The 9,734-nt window shown below is 37.1% G+C and overlaps 1 protein-coding gene across 1 annotated transcript; it reads left to right on the forward strand.

Annotated features, from left to right (window-relative positions):
* Positions 1-266: 266 nt before the first annotated feature.
* LOC148209667 (uncharacterized) lies at positions 267-6,681 on the forward strand. Its single transcript, XM_088127126.1, is given in 2 exon segments — positions 267-3,696; positions 3,699-6,681. Coding segments are annotated over 2 exon segments (3,585 nt in total). The 5' UTR covers positions 267-2,153; the 3' UTR covers positions 5,741-6,681.
* Positions 6,682-9,734: the final 3,053 nt, after the last annotated feature.

The raw sequence follows: 9,734 nt of genomic DNA on the forward strand, positions 1-9,734 counted from the left end.
ACTTAAATAAATTGATATTTGATGTCGCCAAAGTGACCTCTCTTGTTAAGATTATTCATGAATATGTTTAATGTTTGATTGTTTGTATATTTCTGTAAATATTAGTCGGCCCAAAGGAAGGTTGATATTAGCGTGAATTACACACAATTTTGTGCTGCTAAATATGTGACAATTATTAGGCTTTTGGGCATATGAATAATAAATTGATCCAAAATTAGATCCGACAACTGTATAGAAAACCCTTAAAACTTGATAAAAACATATGATGTGAACCAAGGAAGCACCATTGTCATGCCTCAAGGACCCATAACGAGATCAAGAGCCAAGAAGCTACAACAAGCTTTACTTTCTCATGTTCAATACTTGGTGAGCTCGGCTAGGGATGATCAAGAGAGAGATGGAACTTTTCAAGTCAATATCTTCCAAGTAGAGCTTAAGGGAGGCGTTGCATTAAATGAACTCTAAGTTCATTTAAAGGAGCTGAAGTTGAAGTGGAGTTTAACTCAAGTTGCATTCAATAAAGCCAAGTTCAATTCAAGGAACTCAAGTTGCATTAAATGAACTTAAGTGCATCTCAAGCTTCATTTATTGCAAGTTATCCATCAATTAATGGAACTACACTTCAAACTACTTCAAGTGAAGCTTCATTTATAATTGGGAGGTTACAAAGACTTTGAAGGGTGACCAAGACTTCAATTCTCGGATTTAAACATCTTTTTATTATATTTTCAGTTTTAAACATTTCATTTATGTGTTTTAAGTTACATTTTAGCTAGTGGATGTTATGGCCATCATGTAATTGGGAGTTACAACCTTTCAAATGCCTTTAGGTTACTTTTAGGGTTGTTTTGGAGGCTATAAATAGCCTAGCTTGTTTCCTTTGAAAGACAGATTTTGATGATTGAATGAAGTTGCTATTTTGCTTCAAAAAGCCTAGAGCTTGTTTTTCTTTGCAATTCTTGAGTGTTAGATTTGCATGCTAGAATCATTCAAGTAGTCTTGATCAAGCTATTTGTGGAGTGGTTCGAATCTTGAGTTTAGAAACAAGTTTTCTCTACTCTTGATATTGATCATCAAGGTAAATCCGTTCTAACTTCTTCCTTGGGTTGAAATCATCTCGATTTGGGGGTTTTAGCATTTGTGATCTAGGGGTTTGCATAACCATAAGGGTTCTTAGATCCAATTGGCTATTGTTTTCTTATCATTTGGTATCAGAGATCTAGGCTCTAGATCGGATATATGTTTCCGTTTTCGTATTGCTCTTCTTGATCTTTGTTTTGAAATTTTTGTTCTTATTGTTCATCTCGTTACATTCTGTCCACGTATCTAAAATATAAAAAAAGTGTCATTTCCATTCTTCTTTTCGTCTTGTTGTCTTCTATGAGTTTGTAGATCTCTGTCTTATCTACAACCTTGTCTTCTAGTATATCTTCTGATTCAATTTGCTTCTGAGTGAAATGCTCAAAAATTGACATTCTGTTCTGTAAAACTGCTATACCCGAGAGCATGTGTTCTTCTTTGTTCTTTACATTTTTACTTCCAAATCATGCTAGATCTGAGTTGTGCTGTTGAAATTACCTATTTTTGTTAATCTAGCTGTTGGTAATAAATCATATCAATTATGTTTTGATTTATTTCCACAACTAACCGTTACTCATTAAATTTTTGGCAGTTACAATTTTCTCAATTAATTTCCAGCAATTTGTTTTTCATTTCTCATGATGTTTTTCTTGTGTAACTCATATCTGTTGTCAAGGCTGAATTAAACTCCATAAAATCTCAAAGTATCCTTAATTGTTCAAGAGTTACATTTTCTGGTCTTTTGAACTTCTTGTTCCATCTTAATTATCATGTTCCAATTCTGTCACTTTCTTCTTTAGCTTGTTTCTAATTTGAGTTTTGAATTTACTCCTATATCAAGTTATTTGAGTGTTTTCTTTGTGTGTTTTATCTAATCACTTGAGTTTCAGTCTTGCTCATCGGCTTACTTTTCAATATTGGAGTGTAATTTGCTGAGAGCGTGAGATTGAGCGTTTGTGAGGGAGTGATTCATTGTTTGAGTGTTAAACACGAGTGAAATTCATTAACGAGTGGAAACACGTGAGGGAGTGCCTGTGAGGTCCATTTCTTGTTACTTTAACTTGTTTTGCAGCATGTCCAATCCTGAAGATAATACCATTCCCGATGCCCGAAGGAGAGAGGCACTAGAAGGAACTATGGAACGATTGATTCGTGGCATGGAGGCTTTGACAGAGCGGATAGGAAGGTTGGAGGCTCAAAACCAAGCTCCGGAGCGAATTCCACCACCACGTGTTCTAGATGAGGATGATTATGAAGGTGATGGATCTGATCATTGGGAGGACGATCAAGTTACAGTCTTGGCGGCTCCAAGACGGGGAGAGAGACATGTTGGTCGTGGCTTAGATCGAGGGCGAGGCCGAGGAAGAGGCTACCATAATCTCCAACGGAGAGCTCCACGGGAGGATGCTCAAGTTGACCGAAACTTGGGCAATATCAAATTGAAGCTTCCAAAGTTCTATGGTAAGACTAATCCGGAGGCTTACATTCAATGGGAGAAGCAAGTGGAGTATGTATTTGACTGCCACAATTTTAGCGAAGAAAAGAAGGTAAAACTATGTATTTCTCAATTTAAAGATTATGCAATAACATGGTGGGACAAATTGATGTCAAGTAGGAGACGAAATCTTGAGGCGCCAATCGATTCATGGTATGAATTCAAGGAGTTGATGAGAAGGCGGTTTGTTCCTAGACATTTCCAAAGGGACACGGCGCAAAAGCTACAAGTGTTGAGACAAGGTAGCAAGTCCGTGGAGGACTATTACAAGGAGATGGATTTGTTGATGGATCGACTTGATCTTGAAGAGGATATGGAGAATCTCATGGCACGATTTCTGAATGGCTTAAACAAGGAGATTGCTGATAAGGTTGATCTACAACCTTACTATAACATAGAGGAGATGTTGCATATTGCCATAAAGATCGAGAAGCAACTCCAACGAAAGTCCCAAAGGTATTCTACTAAACCTTCTTCAAGTACTTCTACATGGAAAAAGGATAGTAAGCATGCTGAATATAAGTCTAAGACCCGAGAGTTAAGTGAGAAACCTAAGGATACGGGAGAGATTTCTTATAAGGGGAAAGAAAAGGTTGATGAGACTAAGGAAAGAAATAGAGACATTAAGTGTTGGAAATGTCAAGGGGTTGGTCACTATGGTAGAGATTGCCCTAATAGGAGAACTATGGTCCTTAGGGAGGGAGAGTTGGTGACGGATGATGAGGAGGAAGATGAGGTAATAGAGAAAGAAAATGGGGATTGTGATAGTGAGGAGTATAGTGAAGAGGACCCTACACATATGTCCTTAGTCACTAGGAGAGCTTTAAGCACCCAAGTTAAGGAGGATAGCTTAGACCAAAGAGAGAATTTATTTCACACTAGGTGCCTTGTTCAATCTGTACCTTGTAGTATGGTGATCGACAGCGGTAGTTGCACCAATGTTGTGAGTTCAATTCTGGTCAAGAGACTTAATTTAGAGACTAAACCACATCCTAGACCGTATAAGCTTCAATGGTTGAGTGATTGTGGGGAGGTAAGGGTGAATAAGCAAGTTCTTGTTTCTTTTACCATTGGAAAGTATGCTGATGATGTTTTGTGTGATGTTGTCTCAATGCATGCTGGAGATATTTGTTAGGGAGACCATGGCAATTTGATCGTCGGGTAATGTATGATGGATATGCTAATCGTTATCATTTTACTCATAATGGTAGGAAAACTACTCTTGTACCTTTGTCTCCAAAAGATGTATATGTTGACCAATGTAAACTTGAAACGAAAAGGCAAGAGGTCGATGCAAAAGCAAAAGAAATGAAAGAAAAAGAATTGAGAGAAAAAAAGAGTTTGAGTGAAAAGCAAGAAAGTAGCAATCGACCTAGTGAGAAAAATGAGAGAAAAGCCAAATGTGTGAGCTTGTGTGCTAGAATGGGTGAGGTTAGAAATGCTTTGATTGCAAAACGAAATATCCTTGTACTTCTGTACAAAGGATCTTGTTTCCTTACTAACGAGCTTAACCCTTCTTTGCCTAGTGTTTTTGTTGGTCTTTTGCAGGAATTTGAGGAATTATTTCCCGAGGAGATGCCAAGTGGATTGCCACCACTTAGGGGGATCGAGCACAAGATTGACTTCATTCCGGGAGCAACCATTCCAAACCGTCCAGCTTATAGGACTAATCCTAGCGAGGCCGAAGAGATACAAAGGCAAGTGAATGACCTCCTTGCCAAAGGGTATGTACGTGAGAGTTTGAGTCCATGTTCTATTCCGGTTATTCTTGTACCTAAGAAAGATGGGTCATGGCGTATGTGTGTTGATTGTAGGGCTATAAACAAGATAACTATTAAGTATAGGCATCCAATTCCTAGATTAGATGATATGCTTGATGAGTTGCATGGATGTAGTCTCTTTACTAAGATTGATTTGAAATCGGGTTATCATCAAATTCGCATGCATATTGGGGATGAATGGAAAACTGCTTTCAAAACTAAGTATGGTCTTTATGAATGGTTAGTTATGCCTTTTGGATTGACTAATGCACCTAGTACATTCATGAGGTTAATGAATCATGTCTTGCGTGAATACTTAGGGAAGTTTGTGGTTGTATATTTTGATGATATTCTTGTTTACTCTAAGTCATTAAATGAGCATGTTGAGCATGTACGTTCTGTTTTGAATACTTTAAAAAAGGAGTGTTTGTATGCAAACTTAAAGAAATGTAGCTTTTGTATGGAAAAAGTTAACTTTCTTGGTTTTGTAGTTTCATCTAAAGGTGTTGAGGTTGATGAGGAAAAGGTAAAGGCTATAAGGGATTGGCCTACACCTAAAAGTGTAAGTGAGGTAAGAAGTTTTCATGGACTTGCGGGTTTCTATCGTAGGTTCATAAAAGACTTTAGTACAATTGCTTCACCTTTGAATGAACTCGTTAAGAAACATGTTACTTTTGTGTGGGGAGAGGACCAAGAACGTGCTTTTACCACTTTGAAAGAAAAATTGAGTTCCGCTCCACTACTTGCATTGCCTAATTTTGACTTAACTTTTGAAATTGAATGTGATGCTAGTGGGGTAGGTATAGGTGCTGTTTTAATGCAAAATCAAAGACCTTTAATGTTCTTTAGTGAGAAGTTGAATGGTGCTTCTTTGAAGTATCCCACTTATGACAAACAACTTTATGCTTTGGTTCGTGCATTACAAACATGGCAACATTATCTTTGGCCTAAAGAGTTTGTTATCCATACTGATCATGAAAGTTTAAAACACTTGAGAGGTCAAGATAAGCTCAATCGTCGCCATGCTAAGTGGGTGGAGTTCATTGAGACATTTCCTTATGTCATTAAGTATAAACAAGGTAAAGAGAATGTGGTTGTTGATGCTTTGTCTCGAAGGTTGAATACGTTCATAAGCTACACAAGGAGGTCAAGGAGAGGATTGAGAAGCAAAATGCCAATATTTCTTCCAAAATTAATAAGGGACGAAGGCATCTTATATTCAACCCAGGAGATTGGGTGTGGGTGCACTTTCGAAAGGAGAGATTTCCCGTCCAACGACATTCCAAGCTCAATCCTAGAGGAGATGGTCCATTTCAAGTTCTCGAGCGCATCAACGACAATGCTTATAAAATTGATTTACCAGGTGAGTATGGTGTTAGTGGAACCTTTAATGTTGTTGATTTGAGTCCTTTTGATGTAGGTGATGGCTATGATTCGAGGACGAATCCTTCTCAAGGGAGGGAGGATGATGTGAACCAAGGAAGCACCATTGTCATGCCTCAAGGACCCATAACGAGATCAAGAGCCAAGAAGCTACAACAAGCTTTACTTTCTCATGTTCAATACTTGGTGAGCTCGGCTAGGGATGATCAAGAGAGAGATGGAACTTTTCAAGTCAATATCTTCCAAGTAGAGCTTAAGGGAGGCGTTGCATTAAATGAACTCTAAGTTCATTTAAAGGAGCTGAAGTTGAAGTGGAGTTTAACTCAAGTTGCATTCAATAAAGCCAAGTTCAATTCAAGGAACTCAAGTTGCATTAAATGAACTTAAGTGCATCTCAAGCTTCATTTATTGCAAGTTATCCATCAATTAATGGAACTACACTTCAAACTACTTCAAGTGAAGCTTCATTTATAATTGGGAGGTTACAAAGACTTTGAAGGGTGACCAAGACTTCAATTCTCGGATTTAAACATCTTTTTATTATATTTTCAGTTTTAAACATTTCATTTATGTGTTTTAAGTTACATTTTAGCTAGTGGATGTTATGACCATCATGTAATTGGGAGTTACAACCTTTCAAATGCCTTTAGGTTACTTTTAGGGTTGTTTTGGAGGCTATAAATAGCCTAGCTTGTTTCCTTTGAAAGACAGATTTTGATGATTGAATGAAGTTGCTATTTTGCTTCAAAAAGCCTAGAGCTTGTTTTTCTTTGCAATTCTTGAGTGTTAGATTTGCATGCTAGAATCATTCAAGTAGTCTTGATCAAGCTATTTGTGGAGTGGTTCGAATCTTGAGTTTAGAAACAAGTTTTCTCTACTCTTGATATTGATCATCAAGGTAAATCCGTTCTAACTTCTTCCTTGGGTTGAAATCATCTCGATTTGGGGGTTTTAGCATTTGTGATCTAGGGGTTTGCATAGCCATAAGGGTTCTTAGATCCAATTGGCTATTGTTTTCTTATCAACATAAAATTTTTCATATAAAGAATAAAAAACAATAAGCTAAGTTTACGGGATTCAAATATGAAAATTTTTTATGCAAACATAGTCTCAAAATAGCTCAAACATAATTTCATAAACAACAAGATTCAAACCAAAAATTCTGGAAAGTTTTAAGAACAAAAAGTCTTTGAAATCTTTTATTCTAACAAGGTATTCTGGATGCTTGGAACTTCGTCAGGTTGCTTTCTCCAGATTTGTTGACTCATTTCTCCAAGAGTTTTTTTTTTTTTTTTTTTTTTTTTTTTTTTTTTTTTTTAATCTGTTGATTTATCTCATCCAAAGATTTGTCTTGGAATTTGCCAATTTTTTTGTTATGTGTCTTGTCAATAACATGTTGACTTGCTTTACCCTAGATCTCCTTGGATCCGAGCAGTTCTCGGTTAATTCGTCGTCGATAATGTGGGGAATCTTGTTGTCACGACTGACTATGGATCTTCTGTTGGATGTGTTGCCCTAAACTCGTAGCTTGTAATTATGTAAAAACGAATTTATATTCAATAAACTTTTATTCAATCAATTTGTTGTTGAATTCATAGCAATGCATTGTCCAAATCTAATAAACTGAACATCCAAATTTATTATCAAGGTAATAAGGATAGTATATATACTGGATATATATTTGATATACCCATGATATACAAGTGGATAATGTCCCGGGAATAACCTAAAGGGTCTATAGTATGGGAAAGGTTGAGTACTTTATCTTGGCAACACTATGGATACGGACCGCTTGTAAATGTTACAGACGACCCGATCCAGGTCGTTCGTGTGGAGACATGCTAGTAGGGGTATCCTATATAATGAGTTTGTATAAGACCGAACCGCGAAATAGCCAATCTTTAGATGTAACGTCGTTGACTAACAGATTGCTATTTCATAGGATGACCAGGCAACTTATTCTCAATCCTAAGTAAGTTATGGACTCTTGCCCGTGAGGGCTCTGATGGGATGTGAACCCCGGAGCAGAAGCGGATCTTTGTTCATCAATTTTGAGAAACAAAATCAAATGTGCAAAGATGAAAATACAGGGAAAGATTGTTTCTTTACCTTTCAAGAATCATTCTTCAAGTTAATCACCACCCGAACACCACCAAAAGAGTTTCCCGTGCTATCCTTTTAGGTCTCGAGATTCTGCTTGTGAGAGCGTTCAATTTTGGAACTAAGTTGCAAGGGAGATTGAGAGAGAACACTACTGAGAGATGAGGGGGAACTTCAAAAAAAAAAAAAACAAGCCGAACAGTTCTGCTTTAGAAAATCGAACGAGGTGATGTGGGATAACTACCACATCACCACTCCCCTACAAATTTTGGGGGAGAGGTAGTTTTTTTTTGGCTTTTCTTTTTTTTTTTAATTATATTTAATTAAAGTAATATTAATATTAATAATAATTAATATATATATATATATAATTAATTATTAATCTAATTAATCACATAAATAATTAACATTTAATTATTTATTACAAAAATGAAATCTTATAGTCATAATGTACATCTTATGCACATTATTTTTAACCTATAGTTTTAATATGAATCCTATTCACATTAATTTTTATTTGAATCGCATTCAAATAATTTCTCTCATAATATATAGTTTCAATTAACATTAACTATATATTATAATGTATCAATATATATAATCCTTGAGCAATTTAAACATTTCAAAAATTTCCAAAAACTTGATCCTCGTTTTAACCCGTTATGAACTAGCAGGGGGAACCTAATGAACCTACAGATCAGAAGTTCCAATAATACGAGACTAATCGGTCGAATCATTGACCGAGTAATCGACATTCGTTAAACTGCGGGTCATAATTACCGTTTTACCCCTGAGTTACATCTTACTCCTTAAATACCACTGCTCCTCTAATGAACAACCCAGTTATGGTCCGACCAAGAACCGAAAGTCCCTCTCGGGCCATGAGAGGGTGGGGTGTCCCTTGTTCAAGTCCAGGAGTTAGCATTTAAGAGAACACTCATCTACTCCCTAAAGTTAGGGATGAGTGAATTCCATCTTGTGAAGTTATGTTCCCAGTTGCCCACTCAGTCTCGTCCCCAAAATGGTAGGAATATTGAGTCGGCGACTCGGGCCACTCTCACCCATACAGATCAAAGGACGAGCCCTCATGGGCAGGTGTCCATAACTCACTCAAGATTGAGAATGAGGTTATCTAGTCTCCTAAGAAATAGCAATCTGTTAGTTAACAGTGTTACATCTAAAGATTGACTATTTCGTGGTCCGGTCATATACAAATTCATTGTATAGGATACCCCCACTCGCATGTCTCCACACGAACGAACCTGGATTGGATCGTCTGTAACATTTACAAAGCGGGTCCGTATCCATAGTGTTGCCAGGATAAGGTACCAAACCTTACCCATGTACACCCTTAGGTATTCCCAAGACATTATCCACTTGTATATCACGGGTATATCAAATATATATCCAGTACAATATTGTCCTCGATACATTGATAATAACCTTGGATGTTCAGTTTATTAGATTTGGACAATGCATTGCTATGAATTCACAACAAATTGATTGAATAAAAGTTTATTCAATATAAATTTGTTTTTACATATTACAATCAACGAGTTTAGGGCAACACACCCAACAGAAGATCCATAGTCAGTCGTGACAACAAGATTCCCCACATCATCAACGACGAATTAATGACACAGTCAATCCTTCACGAGTGCTCGTAACTGAAGTTGGGTCAAATTATCGTTTTACCCTTGAGTTACATCTTACTCCTTAAATACCATTGCTCCTCTAATGAACAATCCGGTTATGGTCCGACCAATAATCAGAAGTCCCTCTCGAGCCAGTGAGAGGGTGGGGCTCCTTGTTCAAGTCCCGGAGTCAGCATTTAAGAGAACACTCATCTACTCCCTAACGTTAGGGATGAGTGAATTTCAATTGTGAAGTTATGTTCTCAGTTGCCCACTCGGTCT

Source organism: Momordica charantia (assembly GCF_013281855.1).
Source record: "Momordica charantia cultivar OHB3-1 chromosome 8 unlocalized genomic scaffold, Mcharantia_2.0 BLBB01000008.1, whole genome shotgun sequence".
In the NCBI taxonomy this organism is placed as follows: domain Eukaryota; kingdom Viridiplantae; phylum Streptophyta; class Magnoliopsida; order Cucurbitales; family Cucurbitaceae; genus Momordica; species Momordica charantia.